This window comes from Anas acuta, chromosome 1, assembly GCF_963932015.1.
Source record: "Anas acuta chromosome 1, bAnaAcu1.1, whole genome shotgun sequence".
NCBI lineage: Eukaryota > Metazoa > Chordata > Aves > Anseriformes > Anatidae > Anas > Anas acuta.
Window position 1 is genome coordinate 42241476 of NC_088979.1, and position 25467 is coordinate 42266942.

Below are 25467 nucleotides of genomic sequence, written 5' to 3' on the forward strand. Positions count from 1 at the left end.
TTTATTTTAGTTACCATAAAAATAAGTATCACTTTTAACTGTCTTCTTGTGACATCACTGGGGGTGTTCAGGGCTCTTCCAGATTCTTCTAAAATTTTCAGTGAACCTTCCTGACTTTGAACAGTCTTGCTACTGGAGGGAAGTATAATTTCTGCAACTGTAGAAATGATGAGTAGTTATGGTAATAGCAAGTGGTAACAATAATAAGTCGTTGCCATCTGAATACAAAGACGATGATAATGCTAGTTGATTCTGTAAGAGTTGTATCCTGATCTTCAGCATTTGTTTCCTTTCTGTTCTTTTCAGAATGGGAAAAAAAAATTCTAATGTGCATTTCAGTGCAGTGTGTTTTTTGGGTCATTAACTTCTGTATTGTATCAAAGATCTTCACAAAATACCTTGCTATAGAGTGGTGCGCTTGAGTAAGGAAGGGAGAAATATTTACTCCGAAGAGCCACCTCAAATTCAGTGTCTTAATTTAAAGAAAAAAAAAGCATGAAAACCTGAACAGCATACGTTCTGTAATATGTAAATAGTTTTATGCGTTTGCTCAATTCAGAGGAAGTTTTTGGCCAGTTCAGGTGCTGATTTCTAAAAAGTACAAGGTATTCCACAACTGGAAATCCAAAGGAATCGAAAACCTTTTATGGCTGTAAATGCATATTTCTTCATATACGTGCTTTTATTTCCAGACCTGTAATGGCTACCAGTGGCTTCATTGTGGATTGATTATTCTTGAACAGTAGCTAAGTGTCAGTATTACTCTGAAATGAGACGATTTATCCTGGAATCTTCTGATATTTGCTACTTAAAAATACATATTTATTTTAGTTAATTTATTTGTAATATTGACAGGATAAATAAGTAAATCTCTTCTTTTTATTTTGCAAATTTCAACAGCACGTAGTCTTCAGTGTTTCTTACAATGTTTTACCCCTAGGATGAGGTGTAAATAGCACACAACAAAATATTGCAGTATGGCAGTATTGTAGTTAAGTTTACTGACCCTTACCCTTATGAAGAAGCTAGAAAATGTTGGGAAGTAAGTAACTAAAAATCCTTTTAAGTGGTTAATATAAACACTCATGTAGAGGGTGACAAAGGATTTCTACATTAGAAACTTCACATACTGTAAAGTTTGTAGAAAGCTCTTGTTACTGGTAAAATTTTCAGTAAATTTGCAAAGCGACAGGCTAGTATGTCATGTAAGCAAAGTTGCAGGAAAATGAATAATAATCAAAATAAACTGTGAAATGTACTGCTGCAACTGAAGCTTTGATATTTTGGCCATGCAATTCATTTTAAATTCCCATGTTGATGATCCTTATGGGTCCCTTCCGACTTGGGATATTCTATGATTCTATGATTCTATGTCATTTGTTTGTGTTTTTTTTGTTTTTTTTTTTTTTTCATAGGGACCACTATAAAACAGAATATGAAAAGAGACTTCATGAGGAGTTGGAACAATTAAGACTGAAAACAAATCAAGAAATAGAACAACTTCGAAGCACTTCAAAAGAGATGTATGAACGTGAAAACAGGTAGATAAAATGTGGCAATAAGCTAATTAAAACAAACTTGCAAGTACTGTTTTGTGCTGGAGTACAATATTAGTTGACTGGCTTAATGAGAGATTAATAAGGTGTGAGAAATTAAGTTCAATTATAAAATTAATGAAAATCCTGTAAAAGCTAAGAAGAAACAAATTTGTACAGTAAAGATAAGTGTTAAATTTATTATGAAATGACTGACATTAACAGTGTTAGTGAAAAGAAATATTAGAAGTCATCTTGTAGATAAACTTCAGTGGTTTTAAGTTTCTTCAGATGTACAGTGTTAGTTAATTCATACAAAATGTGTTGATTTACATGCCATGCTGTATGGACAGTCTTGAAAATGTGCCAGGAAACTAGAAAGGAAGGTACTGATGCAAAAAGCAGAGCAGGAAAAATAAAGAGAAAAACCAGTAAGACTGATACACTTCTAAAATTGATCTGTTTGAGACTTAGAGAATTATCATTCACAAAAGCATTCATTTCTTGTAAATTATAAAATCATCTTTTGAAGGAGATCCTAGTCCTGCAAAGACCTCTGGACTGAATTCTGTATTTTGTGTTGTCTTGTTAAATTCCACGGAATTATGTGTGGTGTTAGGCATTTATGTAAGTCTTTAGGGTTCCCTATAGGGACTTGGACTTTTGGTGCTATATTTATTTTTGAGCTTGTTTTTTTGCCACTTGTACCCCTTTAAAATGGGAGGAGCACTTAACAATTCACTATAAACTCATTGTGTCTTGTGTGGAAAAGAAAATAACCATAATATAAAGATATTTGTGGCATTAGCATCTGTTCTTCTAATAGGTAGCTTTGTTATTGCTCTGCGGAGTGAAAAAAAAAAAAAAGAGCATAACTCCTGCTGTCTGTCTTCCAGGCAACTGAAAGTTTCTAATTAAAAATATTGCATCACTCTGTAATTTTGCAAGTGTAAAATGTATATATACGCACATATACATACGCACCACTTCCTCTGTTCAAATCTATATTGAATTACAAAGAATTATTAGACTGTTGGTTGTGTTTTGACATTGGTCTATGTATCATTTAAAAAAATTAACAACATTGAAGGAAATCTTCTTTGCATCTGGAACCAATTTACACTTTTTTTCTCGCTTTGAAATAGTTACTTTTGAAGTGTAAATTGCTTATATTTGACTTCACATTTCACAAGAAAAAGGATTTCTAGTGCATGTTCTTTATAAATTAATTTTGAAAAAATGTCACCAAAAGATGGTGCTTTCCCCTCAGTGTTGAGAGAAATGGAAGCCCAAATTAGGAGCAAAACAGTTTGAAGTGATGTGATATGATAAGATGCTGATTGCCTGTGACTGAAAATAAAACTAAGATAATGGTTTTATCTTAAAGCTCAAAGCATAGAAATGTATTAAAACTAAGCTAGTTTAATATTTAACTCTTTTCCTTCTCACTTTGAGAAATCTGACGGGACTGATGTTTTCCTTGAATTTATTGGTGGTTGTTTTACCCTTGGATGAGTCAGTCCAAGAAGCTAAAATAAGGGGTGGGGTGGGATCCAATAAAAGTGTGATAGAAACCAGAAGAAAACACAATATGCAAAACCTATATGACTAACTATGCAATTAGTTGCATGTGGAAGTAGGATTTCTGTGCCTGGCTAATCTTTTCCTTCTTTATCATAAAAGTTGTAAATTATCTTAGCTAGAAGGGCACCATTCCCCTACGTTTCAGTGAAGTACCCAGTAAAATTATTGGAATGTATTGAATTCCTAACAAAAAAAAAAAAAATTCATAGTTCTCATATTCCAAATTGCTCATAGATTTCTAAGTGTAACTAGGTTGTTTGATCATTGTTTTCAGAATTTCAGAACCGGAAATTTTTCATTTTTGTTGCTATATATGAATGTAATGTGAAGTGTAATGGATAAGCATATAGACAGACAGCCCCCTATTGCTCTATTAAAACTGAAGTAGGTAGTATTGGAGTTGGGATCAGTCAGTAGTATTCCATGAAGCAAAAGTCTTTCTCCTAACAGAATACTGACAGAATACTTCTGTTTCCTTCAGAAATTTGAGAGAAGCAAGAGATAATGCTGTTGCTGAAAAAGAAAGAGCAGTTATTGCTGAAAAGGATGCTTTAAGAAAATATGACCAACTCTTAGACCAGTAAGTATCTTTTAAAAATGCATATAAATAAATCTAAAGGTGTAAGTACACCTATATCCAAGGAGTTTTAGGTAAGAGGAATTACTGGTTTGGCTTTCTGCTTGTGAAGAATAATTTCAATTGCAAAAATTTTGTTTAAATGAAGTTACAGATTTAATTTTAGTTGTAACTTTTTTTTTTACATTACCAGTGTAGTAACAATGTGAATGCTTGATTCACCTCCTACAATCCTGTAAAGACATGCAACCTTAATTATGCCTCTTGTAGAAAGAAAAGATATATTTCATACTGTGCTGTAGCAGTGCTCAAACTCTTAACCTCCTCTTTGTCTTTAGTTGAAAGTAGTAAACACCTTTTATTATGACTTCAATTAATAATTTCTCTAAAACTGAGGATAGAGAGCAGTAGTTATAAAGCGTTAGCTTGCTACATGCTTTTCTTACTGCTCCCTTTTCTCCCTCTTTCCTAGTCAGCCTATAAAATACAGGGTCTGTACAAACTTATAGTGCAGTTCACATGGGGATAGGGGAACTATGACTGATTCTCTGCTGGTTTGCTGTCTGTCTTCTTGCTCTGCAGCAAATTTAGAATATCAGCTATTATTAGTATTAGTAAATTATGGCGTATTTAAGAACGATTGACCATAATCAAAGCTGTTCGGGGTAAGTTTGTCATATGGCCTTAATTTTGGGGCTTGTTTAATTGTTTAGTGTATATCTTTTTTTCCAAAAAGAAAAGGTCAGTGCATTAACCAAGTGTGCCACCCTATCATCTACTCAAAGGAAGTAGTTATGTGAACTTTTTTTTGCTTGGAGTTGTTTTTAATTGCACATAGTAATCAGATGAAGTGTTAATTTAATACAAGCACAAATTATTTAAAGCCCTTTTTTTTATGCAAAACTCCTGCCTTGCAGTGGCAATACTAGCAAAGAAATATCACTGCCCCAACATTAACCACAAAGGAATGAAAAAATGTCTGCACAGTCTAATGGTGTGAAACATGAGGTATAGTTCTAGAGTAAATAGGGTGGATTAGGGGACATGACATTCATGCTCAGCTTCAGGGCTTTGACTTCAGGTTGATTCTAGTTTGGGCTGAAAGCATTATAGGTGTTCTTAGATTCTCAAAAAGGAATTCAGTTAGCAAACTTTGAGATGACAGCTCCAGCAGAAAAATCTAAGTATAGAAATCAAAGCTGGTTGACTGGGCACAACCAGGAAACTTGGTTCAAAACTTATCTCCTGAACCAAACTAAAATGCTAGTACAAGTCAACTGTGTGTTTCTGATGAGACTCGCAGCTTTCACTGTTATGACTCACTATGACTTGCAGAACTCATATCTAACTAGAAGTTCTCTGGAAAAATAGGTCTAGCTTATGATAATTTGAATGCGTATGCTTTCTTGTTTTTTTAATGGAAGTACCAACTTTATAATTCTTACTATATTTTCAAATTTAAAAGCCATGTAGGAAATATTTTTCTGTTCTGCTATACTCCCATTTATATGATGTTACCTTTTTCATACTGTTGCTTTTTTGAAAAGAGAAGATACCCTGTAATCAGAAACATAAGAAACAATTTTGAAGGTTTTTGAGAAATAAGCTTCCCTCTTTAAAGGGGAAAAATAAGAAAACTAGTAATATGCTATTTACCATCATCTTGATACATACTCATGCCTCCATCCTACTGTAATTTTTTTTATTCATAAGTTCTTTCTTCCCTTTAAATAAGTTGATGAGTACTGATGTTGGAGCTAAGGAAGTAGGTTACTCCTCAGATGACTATGCTTTTTAAAGAAGAAAACTCTGCTTGAGACAATGAAAAAGACGTACTTCTTTAAATTTTTATTTTTTTTTAATTGCATCCCTGCTAACCACAGTACAGGTGTCAAGACTGTGGCTTTTTACATATTCCAAATTATCTACCCTAATGAACTGCAAAGTAGCAAGTTGGCATGATGAGATGGAATAAATAAATTAAGACCCCAAAGTCTGAAGTTACTGTGGAAATATGATGGTTTTGTGGATAAAAAAAAATAATATCTAATATAACCAGAATCCCCAACAATAAAAAAGGAGCACTTATGTTGTCCAATTCTATATTTAAGTGATTATAACTGCTAGTTCTGCTTTATTGAAAACAAGGTGACTCATCATAGTTACCACTGGTATCATAATCTGTATAAACAAACATGTTTGAAAGCTTCAGAAGTATGTGGAATGTTGACTGGCCTGAATTATGGTTAAATAAAGCCCCTGGCAAATCTTGTGATCAGAAGTGTAACTAATAGCCAATTTTCTAGTCAAGTGCAGTTATTTTCATTCTGCTTACTGATGTCTGTGATACCTTTTTGTAAATAGCCAGTTATGAATACCAATAAAATATTGAAGTGATAGTATTTGTGGAAGTGTTACACTGATAAACAATTGGTTGTTTTGACCTCAAAGTAGATCACTGTGATGTCAGGATGTAACATCGCTCTCTTGTTGCTCCCCTTGCTAATACACAGATGTGAGTTCTCTGTGAGAATGCGTGTTTCATTTATGTGCGACAATGAAAGAACAGGTTTGATATTTTGGCTTAAACCGTGGCAAATGTTACACGTTCTAGAAAACTGACCAAATGGAGACATTTTCACTTTGCCTCAAACTGCTCGTGGTGTGACTTAGAAGTTTTCAAATTTTAAAGCTACATTAACTCAATTGGAAGTCTCAGGGTTGAATGAGAGCAACTCTAATAGTTCCATCTTCTACTACATAGCTAAGTGTAGATACTAAATATGTTCTAACTCTTCCTTCTTTTGAATATTTCTCAAGTGTTATTTTGAAAATATTGACTGTGTTAACCCCTTCCTGGTCCTTGTCAGAGAGAGGGGAGGAAAGTGACTGAAAAACAGAACAAAACCAGCCTTGCTTCCTATTGCTTTTTCCTACTAGTTAAATTTTCTAGTTTCATGTAAGATTAGAGGTCAAAATGAAATGGCTCCCATGGCAGGGTGTTCAAAGTGGAATCCAAAGTCTAATATGGGGTAAACTCATGCAAGAGCACTTCTCCTCAGGGTACTACAAGAGCTGCCTCTTGCCTTTGATTATTCACTTCCTTTCACAGAATTCCTTTAAAACTCAAGGAGTGTCATTTCTTTTTCCAGAGCTGTACAGCTTAGCTTTATCTGTGGAAACTGTCCAAAACAAACAAAAAAATCAGCATTACTGGGAATACAAAGGAAATCCCTACGTGGTGTGATTTTTTTAAAATTATTTTTATTTTTTAGAAGATTTTTTTTTTTTTTTTGTGACCAAACAAGAAAATTTACATTCTGCTACAGGTAGTTCATTGCTGCTAATGTGGTATGCTACTCAAGGTGATTTTCTTTTTCTGTTTTTGGAATGATAAAATGAGATGTGTAAAAAAACAGAGAAATTAATAAACATGTAGTAAAAAGAACACTAAGAAAACTTTGTAGTGGCAACAGCATTCCTTCAACCTTGCAGTAGGCACTATTAAAAAAAAAAAAAGAACACAACTGTTTTATGAAAGCTAATTGAGGGCTTAAATTACTGCCTCTGTCTATGAGGAAATAAGATATTTTTAAGTATGTACATGTGGCTTATTTTTTTAGTGTATTTAAATATGCAAAGATGTTGAAAGGGCATTTTAATATGATGTTTTTACAGTTGGGTTGAGCAAAGACGGGATGATGACTACAAAAAATAGTTTAGTCTTAGGTTTGTTGTACAAAGACTTCGAAAGATTTTGGCTTATTGTGTAAACATTTCTGGATTTATTTATATAGCTCATCCATTTAAAACTATTAGTTAAGTAATGAATAATCTGTTAAGGGAGGAAAACACCTCTAGGAGTATCTTTAGTGTTTCTATTTAGAAGTGCCTTTCTCAAGTAAAGAGCACAGTAGAATAAAAAGTTAGGTAGTTGTAAGTAGGAAAAAAAAAAAAAAGTAGAGTTCTCTATATGGTGGTGTTTACCTACTTAATGCTTTCCAGTCAGGTGCAGGGCATGTATGCATTTTGAAGACTTAGTCTGCCCTTGAATCTTAAATATTAGAATCTTTTTTCCCCCTTTTGTCTTTTTTTTCTTCGTAATGATAGTTCTTATTTTTAGAATTCATTTGGAAGTGAGATTAATGCTATCTGGCATTAGTCATCTGTCTTAAACTTTGTAGGTGATCAGGAGAGGTGATCAATCCTGTTTACAAAATGGGTATTTAAGTTAAGTGAAATGAAGATCCCTATACCTTTTGTATTAATTTTAAACAAGACTAGAGATAACTAGTTTTTAGACGATAAAATCATTGGATAAATTTACGGAGTAAGTAAATGTTTCTTTTTCATTTTTCCTGAGTACGCAGGAATGTCGTGATTAAAGGTAGCATTTGTTACGTTTTACATCCATTTTTAATAGAAACATGAAAAGTAATTATTTGCCCCTTTTACTAATATGTTTTAATCTGGATGTTGATGACTGCAATCACAGGAGTCTAATCATAAAATGATTAAGTCAATGTATTTTACTGCTCATGCTTAAATAAGAACCTATTATCTCTTCAAAAATGTTTGTATAAAATATTTTAAACAATTAATTAAAAATAACAACCTTCAGGCCTAAGTATTTATTTGCCAAAGCTGCCATAACCCAATATAAAAACTACTGCCGTAACCTTTTACTCCCTAGACATGACTGCGATTTTTATATATGAAGTACTTTACAATCCTGTGCATCAAAAAGCTACATAGATCTTGAAATTACTGCATAAAATTTTCAGTTTCAATTAACATCGGCAGTATATTCTAAAATACTTTTGTAATAATCATTTGTTGTTGCTCTGATAATTTGTGACTTCTATAGCGTGATGTGTATATCTTGATAACATCAAAGATTTGTATCAGAATAAAGCTGAGCCATTACCTGTCATTGTTAGACCTAGTCTAGATTTCAACCATAGTCAGTGTATCTACTACACACTTCTCATTAAAAACTGCCTTCATCTTATTCTCCTGATGAGGAAGGTAATTACAGGGTGCAGCTAAAGGGTAAGATGGAGATGTCATGGAAATTGCTGAAATACCCCTTCTTGGAAGTTCAGAATCAATGCAAAGAAAACATTGAAGAAGGAGTGGTAGCATGATAAAGAAGCAAAGTAGAAGTCGGTTTCCTGGGAGACTAAATCTGGTTTGTTTTCAGACTGTAGAAGTAGCACTAATTTCTGCCAAAATGGCTACTCTTTTTTTTTCCCTTCTGAAGATACGTTTCCATAGGCTTTATGTCATAATGGATGATCTTAAGCTGCTCTCTGAGTGAAGTGACTCTCTTTCTATAATGTTTCTGTGTAAAAAAAAAAAAAAAAAAAAGTCTGACATTCCTCAAAGCTTACTTCAGATTCCACTATAAGTGGAAAGCATTTTAATAAACAAAAGGAGAAAATTTAATTAGCTGATTCGATCAAATACACAGGTTGCAGCATTGGGAAGACTGCACACTTGCTAGGGCATGCCTAGCAATCTTTGCTTGTTCACTAATAGGCATCTCAACATTTTGCATTCTTAGCTAAGATAGCATCCTTCCAGGATCAATGGTTTAAGCCCATAACCACTCACTGTAGCTGTCTTGAATGATAAACACTAGGTAGAGAATTGCCAGGTTAAGACTCATAGGAACTACAAATTAGTCTGATAGCTAGCATTTGTGAGCTTTGTTACATCTAGAACACAGTCTTTTACCTTTGTTCTCTTGCTCTGCATGAAATGTTCAATGACTATATTTATAGCTCTAGAAATCTTTCAACTGAAGTTCCATTTGACACAGCTCTTAAACAAGATATTAAGGATGGCTTGGGAAGGTTGTAATACAAATACATCCTCATATTGTTTCCCTAGATTAAGACTACAATTTTATAAAGATTTTCCATAAAGTATGCATTCTTGTTTTACCTATTCAATTCTTGCTAGACCTAATCTTAAAACATTAAGATTAATAAAAGCACAATGTTAAAATTCTGTGATGGCTATTATGCTGAGTACCTAAGAAACTATTTACTCTTTCAGGTGTTTACGTTTTTTGATAGCCTGGGAAGACTGAATGTCCTTTTAGAACAACTTCAAAAGCGGTTGTAAGATCCTTCAAGAGGCATTCTATATGAGGGTGCTGCTGCTTAGTCATCTTATACATCTTGAATTATAGAAATGAAAACTCCATGGCAAGCCATGATTTTCATATGATTGTTAGTATCCCTCATTTACACACACATTTTTGTGATTCACAGTGTTCAGCTTCTTGTTAATGATGAGCACTGGCAATCAGCAAATGGTGTCTCTTCACAACTTCACCGAATGATGTTTCAGGTGCTAAATGTTTACATGGGCTCAAAGGGAAACTGAAAAAGCTACTTAAGTAGAAACCACATCCAGCTCAGCTAATTTCTAGCTAATTCTTGAGATAGAAATAGTTGGACACCAGTGGGAAAACTTAGGGAGAGATGCCAAGTACACAAACATCTTTCTTGCTCTTCTCAAAATACACACTTCTGGATCTAGTTGGAGACAGGATTACCAGGCTCCATGGACTTTTTTTCTCATATGCTACAGCTATGTGATGTTGAACAGAAGTTGTAAAATACTGCTTTCTTACTGTTTGCTTCATGTGCTTTGTGTCCCTTTGAAAAGTTTAGACTGGATGTAACGTCAAGATAAGTGAAAGCATTTTTCTGACAATGATTTTAATGTGTTGGGTTATTTTTCTGATTGCTACATGTATCAGGTTATATATGCAAATAATTTTTTTTTCTGGAGTGTTTCTAACCATCTGAGCTTGAAGAAATTTTAGTGTGAAGCCTCTTAGCAGCATCAGGAAGCCCAAAAGATTAACACTTCAATGGCAGATGAGAATATAAATTGTTTATAAGGAAACTCCACATTTTTTTTAGAATATGGAAGAAAAGCAATTCACAAATAACATGACCATATATTCCTGCAGTGATTATTAGTTGCATATGTCTACTAAAGCTGTGTATTATAATTCCTGTTCAAAAGCTAAATTCTTTAAAGCAAGGATATTGTATTTTCTGCATGGCTATGAATATTGTGATACTCAAATGATGGTTATTTAGATATCATTATATTTCAGCTTACTAAAACTATAGAAGTTCTCTTTTAATAGTATATTGTAAATAAAATAGCACATCTGAAAATTCTAACCACTGTACAATAGTATGGGGGATGATTTTGTGTAGCTTGATGTGTAGCTAACACAGATAAGCACAAAAATATGTACCTGTACTTGAATATGTACTGTAAAATTGGTTGTCTCAATTACTATGATTTTCAGACACTCATTTAACTATTACAGTTTTCTAGTATTTCAGCAAATGACTGGGAATATGAAGATTTTGTTGTATAATCCATCTTTTTTTCATTGCCATAGGTGTTCTGCAGCTTTTTTCTTAAGTATTTGTCTTCACTGTTACTCAAAATTTTGATAATCTGTAAAATCAGAAGTTATGAACATAAGGTCTTCTGTAAGTGTTTTTTTTTTTTTTTCTTTTTTCTATATGTGTATTTCTATATAACATCCAAAGCATTTTGATAAAACCCTAAGTAAAGTTCAGGGTGAACTAGACGGTTAATGGTATAGACTTCTTCAGTCCTGGTGTCTCAGTAACCATAAAGGTTCTAGCATCAGTGGGTGATGGCCTTCTGGAATTACCTTCTGAATCTGTGACTATGTTATGGGTATCATCTGGAAAAAAGATATGATGCTGTGCTCTTGTCTGGACGACTAACTGTTCAAGAGCAGTTTGCCTAAAGAGGTGCTTATGTGGTCTGAGAAAGGAAGCTTTGTGATTTTACAGATGACATAGTAAACTCATGGGAGACTCCCTGAAGTGTTTAGACATGGAGACTAACGTTTATTAGAACTTTGGGCTGAATTTTGGGCAGAGCTTGTCTTTGCAGAATCAAATTAAAACCATTGCGAAAATGTCAGGTATAAATAGGGAGCCGAAGTCTTCTGCTCTCAGCCAGTTCCTCACATGCATGGTGGCGATACCCGTTACCTCTAAGTAGCTCTCATGAAAAAGGAAAATAATAGCATGTTGTTCTGTGACTGAGGGTACTCAGTTTGTTTGACAGATATTCTGTAAATGAAGAACCTTCGTGCTGTGTTCACGAACGCTACCAAAACAGTGCCCATCAGTGAGCCAAGGTACTTTCAAACCATAAGCTGCAGGGAGCTGTTTGCCTTTGACATTAATCCCTCCAGTATTGAATATGCCTAATTGATCTTAATCGTATTGAGGCCTTCCCAAAGGAGAAGGGCAGTATGGTATTTACATGTAGTGCTCACAACTAATGAAACCACTGTTTGAGCCCTTGGCATCCTGTTTGCTGCTTTCTATCTTCATGAGACTGGCTTGTCCAGTGCCTTGACAGGAGAGAACAGGAAAACCAGGGCTGAAGGACTGACTTCCCTTTTGTGTGATCTTGTATCTAGGTGTTTCCTCAAGAATGTATTCCAGTTTTTATCAGGTTTGTCTCAGAGGAGTACTTCTTTGAGTTCTTTATGATATCAGCGAGTGTACAATTGTTAAGTTTTTTATATAGTAAAAAAAAACAAAACCGTTACTTTTGCAAGACCTTATTGGGATGGGAATATTTATTCTGAGTGGGCCTCTGAGAGCAACATCACATAAAAGTGGATAGGTTTAAAAAAAAAAAAAGGAAAGTGGATAAGTCTATTTGCATATCTTTTCTAATATTTAAATTATATTTAAATTCAAATTATATTTGAATTATAGTCAAAATGATGCAACTTATAGCTGGTATTGTAACAAATACTACTGCATGTATATGTACAAAACGTAGTTTAAGCTTTGATGTGGAACTTTGTCATCTGGAATTGTTTTCATGGATATTCTGATTGTTTCATGGAAGGTGTCCATTCCCATGGATAAATAGATATAAAAGTGCTGTGATTCATCTGATTCATTCCTTCTGAAATTTTGCTTAATGTTTGTTGTCTTTTCTTTGAGATATTAACCTTTTACTTCCCAGGAATATAATCTAAATCATAAGCTTCACAATGGTTCAGAAAGATTCATCTTTCTATTTCACCTTGGATGCATTATACTGGGGACATCAAAGCTGGCCGTGGGTTGTAGAGAGAGGAAGAATTTTTCCCATTCAAATCCATGTGGGAAAGGGAGAAAGTTTTTGTGTGTGAGTGTTTGCAAAATGGTGCTGTAAGTAGGTGAGTTAGAAGCCCAGTTCTCTCTTCTCTTCATGCTCACTAACTTCAGGCATTTAAATGACTCTCAAATCCCCAACTATACTCAGTAGAGACTGTTTCTCCTCATAGTAGAGGATAAACAGTGTGACCAATCTAAATCTGTCCCTATGAAGCAGAGGTTGATACAAGAATTTTAAGATTTTCACATCTAAAACTGTGATGGAATACTGTCTTGCTTCTGTTATATGTTCGTTGAGGACATTTTTTTTCTGTTCTTACATGTGGTGTACTTTTTTATAAGCTAGTGGGACTGGGTTTTCAGGTTTTAATTCTTTCCCTTACGACACACTGTTCCGATTCACAGGTTGTGAATTCTGGGTCTGATTTCTGTGTTATGTCAGTTCTGGGCATTTTTCAAAGCATTATACGCACATTGATGAATGAGGTAAATTTGTCAAGAGCTGGATGACAGTCTCCATTCAAAGGAAGAAAAAGCTTTTTAAAGTAGTGCATTTGCTGCAAGGTACTTGCATTATTAAAGTGTGCAGACAAACAGAAGGTAGTTGACACAAGTTAGGAAAAAGCTACCTTGTGGTTAGTTGTTTGCCTGCTGATCCTCCTCCTGTATTATTTTTCTTTAACTTTGTGAAATAATCAAATCTTTTTTGTCCTTTGTCTCAAATGGTTATCTGCTAATACAAAACTATTAAACAGCTTTAATTTAGGCATTAAAATAAGTAAAAATATTGCAACCTCCTCTATTGTAAAATTGATATATTTTGGCAAAATTATTTGTGAATTATTTTTTAAAGAGTTTTTACATTTATCTTTGCAAGTCTCTTTTGTAATGCCAGATGTCTAAATCTTTTCATAAACTTCAGTTAAAAGAAGCATATTTTCCGTCATTATTTTAAAATATAATGTTTACTGGAAGGGAAGTCTAGTGAATTCCCACAGATGAAGTGTGAGTGCATTTCTCCCACTTGTAAATGAGTTCTTATTTCCTACAGTACATAATCTGGTACCACAATGAGTCATTTTCAACATGTTTTAGTTTAGCTTCTAAAACATTTTAAAACTTGGCAGATACATGTAAATGAATGTTGCATCCAGTTTTAGAAACTGCTTCCAAATAATATTTTACTAACACGATGACTGTGAATAGACCTTTTAGAATGCAGAAGTGTCCTTTGTGATAAGCCTAAAAGCATTTGGCAAGGTCTTATTTTCATTTTTTTTTTTTTTTTTTACCTTTAGCACGTTTCAGTTTAACCATTCCATAAAATAGGGAGAATACTTTGAAAGATCCTTAGGCTTTACAGGCAGAGCATTGTAAATGGAGTATTTTAACCAGACAAACGATAGATTTCTTTGCAATTTCATGCTGATTTATTTTTCAATTTTACAGTTTTGTTTCAAAACAAATATAGTGCCATCTCTGTTTTAATGACATTGTTTTGTCATATGTCATTCCACACTTTAATCTGTTCCCTGATGTGTAACCTTGACAATTCAAATAATAGAAAAGAACTCAAGATTAAATAATTCATATGATTAAAATGGAGTTATGAGTAATGGGGGTGGAATGGGGGAGGCAGAACAAGCATATTTAGATTTAAAAAAAAAAAAAAAAAAAAAAAAAAAAACACCTCCAAATTACCATTGTTCCATTTGTGAGGGAGTTTATTTCCATTTATCTGTTCCCTAAATAATTTTTATTTTAACTTTTCTTTCCTGGCTTCCTGGTATCTGGAAAATTTATTGTATTGGGAGCTTGGATACTTTGCTCAGATATTGATGCCCTGTTTTCAGACACAGTTATGTTTCTGCAATCTGGATTTGAATACCACCCTAAATTTTCTCCAGTTGTTGGCGGCATTTTTGTTAGTATAATATTCACAGTAGGGATAACTTTGCAAGTCTGTGATTCTCTGTTCCAACTAACCATCTGCTTGTTGTCCACGATGCAACACGATGTTATCAGTAAGTTGTTCTTACTGTAATTGCTACCCTTAAAAATCTCTTCAGCTTTTTATTAGATTTAGGAGAACATGGAGGAAACATTTAAAACATTTAACGCTTGGATTACTAAGGCTTTCATTGTATAGATTTCCTGGAATCCTTTTACCCTTGGTTGTGTGGTGTAACAAAAGAAACCTATTTCAAAACCCTCCTTACCCCACCACCGATTAGTCTTAAATACACTTAACTTTTCATCAAGGAGAACATCAAAAAGGGGGAAGGAGTTAGTTTAGGGGATCAAAAGTCAATTATTTTGTCAGATAAAATGTGAGACATTCTTCTCCTTCCATTATAAAGTTGTTATGAAACTTGCAGAAGATTTGTGATAGGCAAAAGAAGAGGAAAGGTAATAAAGATGAGGGGTGGGGAAAGCCATAACATGAATGAAAAAGAGATGAGACAAAAAAGCAGTCATGAAAACTTCACTGAGCGGGATTCACCTGGATGTAGAATATGTAATGCATTTTGCTCTTGGCGGACTGGACAAAGAGACAATGGTTGCATGAAGGGATTAGGTGAGTTGAAGGCAGTGTGTTGGTAGTGGTGGAAGAGTCCATTTCTGCACATGTGGTTACTTCATAGAATCATAGAATATCCTGAGTTGGAAGGGACCCTTAAGGATCATCAAGTCCAACTCTTGACACCGCACAGGTCTACCCAAAAGTTCAAACCACTTCTATGTGGCTAATTCCAGAGGTGGGGATTGTAAATCTTATTGGTGTAATGTTGTATGCATTTTGTTCAGAACATCTCCTTCCAATTCTAACATTTTTTTCCAGATAATTGGCTGATACTTTACCAGAACCCTTGACTGAAAAAAAAGTATATATTTGAGATGTCATTTTGGTTCATACTACTGGTTCATAATTCTGTTGCATTTTTTATTTGTTTTGTTTTAATGTAATACTGTTAGACTTTCAATGAATTTGAACTTTTTTTTTTTTTTTTTTTTTGCAAAAGTGTACCATGGATTTGTGTTTTGCTGTGGCTGGCAGTGGTTAGACTGTTGCCTAAGTTGACACACCTGCCCTGGGATGAAGTTGTTTCTCTCCACTGACCTATAAATATAAAGGAAGTCTACAGGACTAGCTTGGATGTAGATACCCGTGTTGTAAACATCTGAAGCTAGGTGAAGTGAGTCCCACTTGTCTTTTCCGAGTGAAATGAGTTTTACATAATCCTTTTTCTCAAATTCATGTTTTTTAGAGGCTTTGCTGTTCAGCATTGCTTGGGAAGGAGAATGTTAAAACAGAATCTTTAAGCATATATCAGCCATTGGTCATAAAATTAAATATTTTCATTGTAAAATATGATAACTCTTTTTTAATGATCTCTACTGTATTCCATGATTAGGAAAGAGAGAGTGACAGAAGTTCATTGACATTATGAAGATCTGTGGTTGTGATTATACAGAGGATTGGGTCTGATTAATAAAACTACAGAAGGCAGGAAGACAACAAGTTCCTTCAAAATTTTCGGTCTTGGATATTTTGCAGTAACTCTTAGAAAGTCCACACCCAAGTGAAGAGGAAGCTTGTGTTTTTCTTTTTAGAGAAAAGGGGAGAAAGGACAGAAAACAAATGGACAATACACCATAGTGCTTCTGTATTATAAAATACGTGGAGGTCTCGTTGGGTCTAAATGTGTAACAGCACCATTAAACAAAGTATGCCATAACTATACTTGAAATTTAGTACATCATTGATGAGTACAGGGTTTGCACGTACTAATGGTTTTCCAGCAGGTTGTCATAGTGATATCTGGGGGCAGATTTTCCGTGACTAGATTCCATGGAAGTCTTACCAATACCTCCTGTTCTCAAGCACCACCTAACCTCAGAGGCACTTGAAATCAGCCTGCATTCCAAATTGGAGCACATCTAGATAGAGGTCCGTGTGCATGCTCGGAAGTCTCCTGGTTTGGAAAGCTAAGTACTTATTTTGATATGAGTAGGGAGGTGCTTGAACTCTATTCAAGTCCCTGAAGGGTGTTTTTTATTAGGTTGTAGCTAACTCATGCAAAAGCATTGAGTTCACTCCCGAATGCTGTTAGAAGAGGAGATAAGTGCTATGCTTGCCTCTTCTTTAATGTGCTGTGAGCACTCACCCAGGAAGTTTAAGAGCTAGGTCCTTTTTCTTTGTCTCCCTGCTGTTGGTGTTACCTGGATGTTAGGCCAATTTCCCTAGACTTATTGGCAGCAAGTGTTGCAATGAGTTAACCTGTGCATGACTTAGGCAGAATATCACAAAAGAGAAAAACAGCTTTTGGGTTTTGTGCTTGTTGTTTTTGTTGTTGTTTTATTTGTTGTGAAAGCCAATCATGTGAATCTGCACAGTCATAAATATACAATTAAAATACAAGCTTTAGAAAAGTGATATTAGCATACTTTAGCTGTGTTAATTGTCTCTTTGCATTTCTTTTCCCATTTTTAAAAATAAAAGTGTATATCGGTAATAGATGAATTACCTGTAAGGTTTATATACATAACTTGAGAGTGACCCTTCAGGGTCATTCTTCTGTCATTGCATGTAACTTTCTTTTCATAAATTAATCTCCACTATTCCTAATGGAAGATACTTTAGTTCTAAGTGTTTAGATGGAGTTTTAATTTCTGTTCTAATGTTTTTTATTTTGTTGTCGTGGTGGTGGTTGATTTTTTTTTTCTGGACTATAGTAAGTAGTTTCTAATGCCAGCATCAGTTCTTAAATTTCTGTTGTCCTGGCGTCTTTCCTTCTCACTGCCCATTTAAGTCTTTGTCAGATTTGATTTTCCTAAACTGTAGCTTATCTCATGTCTCATGGGATAGGTTTCTTGTTGTCTTGAACATCTGAATAGCATTTTGTTTAATCTTGACCTTCCTTCAACACAGATAACTGGAAATCTGAAGTGTTCCACTTAATTTCCTACTTTATCTTGCACAATAACATACTTTCCCTTGGATGTACCTTAGTGATTCCTGGAATTGCATGTCTCTTGCATAGCTGGATCATGTTAATAGTTTAGTTAACCTGAGATCATGTAAAGTATCTCAATCCTTTTGGTCAGTCTTTTCTGTCTTCTAGGCATCTGGATTCTGGATGAAAAGAGCCTGCATCTTACATTTTCTAGCCCTGCTCTAAGTCCTGCATTTGTATATGCATTCTTACTTGTTTTTATGGTTATGCTTCTAAATCAGGAATCACGCTCTGACACATTAGAGAGGCGTATTCTGGAAGATGTGCAATGTTTTTGCTTCATGTACTCAACATGAGATACGACTCACCTAAATGTAGGTATACTGAGCATGGGTACTGCAAAGGAGTTGCAAATGTGAAAGATATAGTAGGCAGTGGAACCTCAGTAAACATAATCAGTGAGCTTTGGAGAACTATTCAGCTGACCAAATGAAAATTGCTGCTGCAGGGCTCTCTGTAGAAACCTTTGACTGCAGTAGCTAATTTTCACCAATTATACTGGACGTGGATGGCCTAAGCCTTTCTAAACTTAGATTTACAAAGTCACGGAATGGGGAAGTTCATAGGATCACAGAACAGCCCATTTTGGAAGGGACCTTGAAAGATCTTCTGGTGCAGTCTTCCGAGCCTCTTTCAGGCTTTCAGAGAGGCTCCAGTCCCTTTGTTTATGCAGATTTTTTGCTGGACTTTCTCCATTATGTCCAAGTCTCTTCTGTACTGGTGGGCCCAGAACCAGACCCAATACTCCAGGTGTGGTCTCACCAATGCTGAGTAGAGGAGAATCACAGAATTTCTAGGTTGGAAGAGACCTCTAGATCATCGAGTCCAACCACTGACCTAACACTAACAAGTCCTCCACTAAACCATATCACAGAGTCACAGAATTTCTAGTTTGGAAGAGACCTCTAGGTCATCGAAGGATCACTTCCTTCCACTGGTAAGACTTTGCCTAATGCAGTCCACGAAACCATGAGCCTTCTTAGGAACAAAGGCACACTGCTGACTCACGATGAACTTGGCGTCCACCAGGACCCCCAGGTCCTTTTCTGCAGAGCTGCTTTCCAGTTGGTCTACTCCCAGCATGTACCTGGGTGCCTGGGGTTGTTTCTCCTCAGGTGCAGGACTCTGCACTTCTCCGTGTTGAACTGCAGCAGGTTGCTGTCAGCCCAGTATCTCCAGCTTGCCCAGGTCCCTCTGGATGGCAGTACAACCCTTTGGTATAACAGATATTTCCCTCCTAATCCAACTGTGCCACTGATCGTTGCCCCCTGCACCTGGCCATTCAGTTTTCAGTTCACCTCCCTCTGTTTACACTGCCTCTTCCATAATCTTCTCTGTGAGGATTTTATGGGAGACAGTGTAAAAACTCTTCAGTTACCTAAATGTAAGCATCCAATGACGTGTGTTTATTCAGACATTCACAAATCTGACATACATGGCAAGAAGACATACATGTATAGGGTACATTTACACTTCTGGAGCAGCAGTTACAGGCTAGGTGGGATCCCAAAGTCATAGGGATGCCTGTGGGTGAGTAATTGAGTCAAACCTCTGAATTTTGTCAGGCTGAATCACAACTCTAAGCACATAATGAAGTGGGAGAATTATCTAGGTAGTCACCTTGTCATTGCTTATATAGAAGATAAAAGTATATGTATTTTCTTAAAAAATTCATAGTCAAGCAAGGAGAAAAAGAACAGCAGCAAGATTTCTCACAATAATTGTGGTAACAGATTTGTGGATGAGTGGAAGTACAGGAAGAGGCCAAGTTGTATTCAAAAAGCAATAAAACTGTCTAGTTTTCTTATTAAATCACTTTTTTGTTATTTTCTTTGGGATTGCAGTCTTTGTATTGTAGTAGCCAGGAAGATAAACAGCAATAGAAAGAGTGTCACCAAAAATCTTTATTGTTGAATGTAGACTCTCCTTAGCTGAATTCTAAGGCATCAGAGAAGGTACAGAAAAGCATTCAGGTGCAGAAATGCTTCATTGTTGGAGTCACTAGTTTCTCATTAGTTTTAACAGAATTATAGTTGGCTACAAAAGAAATTATTATGCTTGTGGTATGATGGGCTCACTTTAGCATGAAATGCACAGGGGGTATGTATTTATGGTGTGACACCTTAGTCACTGAACAGGCAAAATTAGTTTAATATTTTTAGTATCTTTTTTATTTTCTATTTATTTATCTATTTTATTATCTGCTTTACTTAGAAATCTGCAGAAAAGTATGCAGAAAAGAACTGTTGATAACATTGATTTTTTTCCCAAGTATTTATTTTCTTTGTTGTCTTAAAAGTGTGTAGCCAACATAATAATTAACATATCATCTAAGCAAACAATGGAGTCTTTAATATAGAAGCTATAGGTAGTAGCATGATAATGCAATAAAAGACAATGTCATGGGAATGTCAAGGAATCTATATTAACATAACCCTTACAGCAGTTCCATAAAGAAAGTATTTGAAGCTTTATAAAATTGCCTTTAGCAAAATTCAGTTGATGTGAAATAGAAAAGAGCCTTATCTAACCAAAGACTATACTAGCTGTAAATAGGTTTTGTTTCTATTTCCCTATCCCTTTTTCCTGCAACATTCTCTAGACTGGTATGTGATATGATTGCCTAAGCAAGGATTATTGAAACATTTTTTATCTATATTTTAAATATTTTTTCAAATCTTCAGCTATTCAGTGATGTCTCAATAGCATGCAAAAACTGAATTGCTTGAAAAAAAATTAGATTTCAAAATTTATTTTGTCTATAGTATATGATATTAATCAGTGTGAACTTGCATTATTGAATTTGGAAAAAAGTAACTTAAATGAAAAATAGCTATAAGTTGATTCCCTGTTTTTGTCATTTAACAGTTCATACAAACCTGTCAAAGTATTTTTTTTTGCTGTATCAGCTAGTTATGAAAAAGCAAATTATTCTTTCTCTGATTGTAATTTTTGTACTTGCATAAGTTATACCTCTTCTGTACTTCTTATTTAGCAGCTACCAATTGTAATCATAGTGAAAATATTGACTGACATTACTTTTTTGTCTTTTAAAAGCATGTAGGGTATAATCATATTTGTTTTGCTAACTATTATCCCTATGGGCTACTCTTCTGTATCCTATTAAACAGAAAACGTTTGATCTGTAAGAGTGCCTTTTTAATACACTCCTGATTTTAAGACTACAGTAGTATAAATTGTTAGCAGTTCCAAATATACAATTATACTTTCACTTGCCTGCTACCAATTATTATTTTGCCCTTGCATCATCTATGAAATGATTAGGCATGTTTAAGCATCACTTCTTAAAATTTTTGATTCTCTCTTATGACATTAGTACTTTTTTTTTTTCCATAATGCTTGCAATTTCAACAGTTTTGTACTAAGTTACCTTGCTTTCCTACTCCAATTACCACCCTACAAAATAAATCTTTGTATGTTCAAATTGATGCCAAGATACCAGCAGTACGAATTATAATGGATGATTCATATTACAAGCTCCTAGAGTATCTATTGGTGTGCTGGTACATTCTTAGGGAATGACAAAGTCAGATTAAATTTATATATGTAAATGTTGATCATTAAAAAAGATCATCTTTGTTGATCTTGAATGTGTGCACATTTGATATCTATTCTATGATCTATAAATATGTTTAGTGCAGTCATTTTCTTTACTGCCGCATTAATTCTAAAATAGTTAATAATCCTTTTGAAAACAATCTTCTGAAATACTAAAAGGATTTTTTTTTTGTAAACTAGATTTGTGTATTGTCAGAGGGAATAAAATGGAGGATCTCCCAAAATAAGAGAAAGTATATATTATAAAGGGTAACTAAAACATGAATTTGTCAAATAAAAGAAGAATGGCTCTGCCAGTGTAACGTTGTTTCATATAAATGTTTTTCTAGAATTTTGTGAAAAATCTGAATTCCAGCCCTGCCAACTGAATTGTCCTCAAAACCTTTTGCTTTTTTTAGTCATTTTTTGGTGTTACAATTTCACCTTTGTTGCACGTTTAATAATCATAATAATTGTGTAATAAAGCTTTGAAAAGGCTTTGAGAAAAAGATTTTTTTATTAGAATCCCCCAAAAAGACAATTTTACTATTGAAAATGGGTCACAAAAATGGCAGTTTCCTCAATCAGAATAAAAAAAAAATGTTCTAAATATTGAAGAGTATTGTAGAAAGGATTCTTTACCTTCCTTGAGGCACTTTAATGTCAAATGTTCCTTTTTTTTTTTTTTTTCCTGAGATCCATGTTGCTCTTTCATATTCTTTAGAAATTTTGGCTCAATCTCCATATTTCTTTTTTTTTTAATTATTTTTAGAGATGCAGAAACTAGTTTTAAGTCAGTGAGAAATAAAGAATGGGAACTGTACATGCCATTAGAGCTGTGGAAACTTGAATTCCCAAGAAAAATGGTATCAGAGCCCCAAGTGTTCTTGTTGTAATTTATGTATAAAATCTGACAAAAATATTTGCAATAGCAGTTGTGTTTTTTTTTTATTAAATCCATAAAAAGAAATCTATATGTTAAATTCTCCTTCTAATGTATATTTTTCTTACTTTTCTCTCCACAAAGTTAATGGACCTATTCTTGTCTAAATAAGAGCCCCAGATACTGCAATATACTGTTTACTTGACTAATCATATTGCTTGCCTTTTTTGATCATGATCTGAGAGATGCATTGAATTACTTTAAACACATGCTTTGGATTCCTATAGATCCATAGTACAGTTGTTGAACATACCCTGCATTTTTAAAGAAGCAAAAAAAGATTGCTCACATTCATACAAGAGCTTGCTTTCAAGCCAAGAATGACAGATGCTGTTACAGCTGAGAAATGAAGTGTTTTAGGAAAACACTCTAATGGTAGTTAACTCAGGTCAAAGTGGAAAAAAAAAATACTCTTTCTAGAGTGGAGGTAAAAGTACTTGAGGTGTGGGTATTGGTTGTACAAACTGTCAGAGTTCTAATTCAGTAAATCAGCAATATCTGATTGAATATGGTAGTCCTGGTCTCTGCATTTTCCAACTTAGAATCATCCTCATTTCTCAATTTCCTCATTATAAGCAAATGCATTTGCAAGAACGTTTTATTGTTTGTATTTTGATATTGTAGACTGTGTGTAAATGATAGTATACCAAGGAATGGTGAAGAGAGGAGTTGTCTGCACATAATCCAAACTTTTGTGGCCTGGATTTGACTGTACTGTGCCAAAGCAACATATTTGTCCTATTTTAATGTTGACATGGTTAGCTAGTCCTTAAATTCATTCCATCTGCTATAGAGAATAATTTACATGAGGGATTGACTTCATTTTGGAGAAGAATATAAGATAATAGAGTAAATGGAATTTTGAAAAGTAAAGGAAAAACCTTGAATATTTTGAAAATGAGAAAAAATACAGATAAGAGTGAAGTACTGAATTGCACCAATGCAGTATACAATACTATATGTAACATTTTTAATACACAGTATTATGAAAACATAAAAGATGCAGTAGCACAGACTGAACAGTGTAGCAGTTAATGTACCAGAAATATTGCACTTAAGTGATGATGGTTTTGTTTTTTAATATACTAAAAATGCTGTGTACTGTTTCACCTACATAAAAATTGTTCCAAATTTAAAAAAAAAAAAAAAAAAAAAGCCTTTAAAGATGGCACAGAAAAAGTCATTTCTCAAATCTGTCCAAGTTAGTAACTTTGCAAACCTACAAGAAATTTTTTGTAGTCCTGCAAGAAAACTTGGGAAAGATACTTATTGTTATTGACAATATATCAAAACAGCTGTAATAGCTCAAAAAAACGATCCTGCAGTTGTAACAAATTTTATCCTTTGGTTAATCTGTAAGGTTGTGTGTGGTGGTAATGACAAATAACCAATAATTCATTTGGATTTAAAAATACATTATGTTTGTATGTAAACATGTTCTATTGAATTGTGTTACATTCTGTGGCTAGGGTACAGATTCATAAAGAACACTTTCTTCTATTTTACGGAAACAATTTTAAGATGGGATAAAATGCTAAATATTCTGTCTTACAGTTTTGGTGTCTCAGGCAAAGTTGAATTAGCTTAATATTCTTTTATTACTCTGAAGGGGTAAATTTATGTTGAAAGTTCAAAGAAAATGGTTGAAACAGATTAAGCCACAGGACACTTCAAAATAATCCTTGTTTAGAATTTGTCATGTATCTAAAATAGCTGCGTATCTCAGAGCAGGTATTTGTTACTCCTTACCTACATATTTTAATTCAGACAAGAATTAATTCAGGAAAGTCCTGTGTTTTATGTGGGTCAGGCAAGCTAATCTGTGTTACTTTTGGCTGTGCCTAAGACTACATGTACACCGTTGGTGTTTTTCAGATGTATTTGATCTGACTTAAAAACTAGTCAGTTCAGATACTATTATTAGTTTCAGTACAAAGCTAAGCAAAGGCTAATAATATACTGTTCAGCTTAGCTTATATATTGACTGGAGTCTTGAAAAAGGCTCTTTATTATTCAAGGTCCAGAGTTTTTGAAATCATGATTGGTCAAAAAAATTATAAATCTTAGCAGCACATATCTAGAAGTAACAGATTTTAATAAAATACGAATTTCCTCCAGTGTTTGCTTCCAGATATGGACATTCATACACTCAAGTCTAAAGGCAGTTCCTTTTGCTTGTCAGTATTCATCCATGTCACTTAAAATCAACATGCGTGCATTTTCGTCCTCGGTCCCTTTCGATACAGAGCACAAAGTGCAGAAGTCTGCTGCTGCTGCTTTTTCTTCACTTCTCCAGGGGTATCGCCTCCCCCAGTCATTTTCTAATGGACAAATTTGACTCATATTTTTTGTTTTCTCTGCTTTGAAGAGGGAAAATGGACATTTTGGTCAAGGACTACAGCATTGACAAATAAAAGCTGTTACTAAAAGTTCTGGAAGTAGCCTCTGAAAGTCTGTCTGCTTCTTGGTAAAAATGGGAGACCCACTTCTAGTTTAAGTAAAATTGGTTTTGATCTTCTTTTGCTAAAATCTTTAATACCATGACAGAGACCTTTTACTTCATCTAAGGCTTTCATTCTAGTAATCTGCTCATGTAAGGCTCTGCTCTGGTGGACAGTTTACACTTCTCTATCCCTTTAATTTAAGGATAGGGGGAAAATACCAAGTGCTCTACCTGTAAGTTCAGTACCACTATATGGATTATAATGGGTTATCACCACTTTCATATTACTTTTTAACAGAAGTCAAAATAAGATCTCCTCACTGATCCAATAGAATTATTTCATCAAATTATTGTTGAATATATTAGTAAATAAGATTGCTCATTTCCAACTGAAAGGAAGAGAGAGGTGATGATTTAAAGCTATTAAAAAAAAAAAAAAAGCAAACTTGGAGATAATGCAAGGTTAATCAACTTACATAAGACACCAATAGGAAACATAAATATTTCTCTTCAAATTTGTTTAGACAAATCAAGAATAAACCTGAGATGGTTTTTCAATTTCCTTGGTGGGAAAACTGAGTTTTTCCTGTGATGCTCTTGCTGATCAGC

The 25467-nt window shown here is 34.3% G+C and overlaps 1 protein-coding gene across 4 annotated transcripts in view; it reads left to right on the plus strand.

Moving 5' to 3' along the window:
- The window catches only part of PIBF1 (progesterone immunomodulatory binding factor 1), a 119510-nt gene that overhangs the window by 28052 nt on the left and 65991 nt on the right, over positions 1 to 25467 (plus strand). For all 4 annotated transcript variants that reach the window (XM_068676054.1, XM_068676048.1, XM_068676074.1 and 1 more), the window contains 2 exons: positions 1416 to 1541; positions 3601 to 3699. In XM_068676054.1, coding sequence (XP_068532155.1) covers positions 1416 to 1541; positions 3601 to 3699 — 225 coding nt within the window. The remainder of the gene's footprint in view (positions 1 to 1415; positions 1542 to 3600; positions 3700 to 25467) is intronic.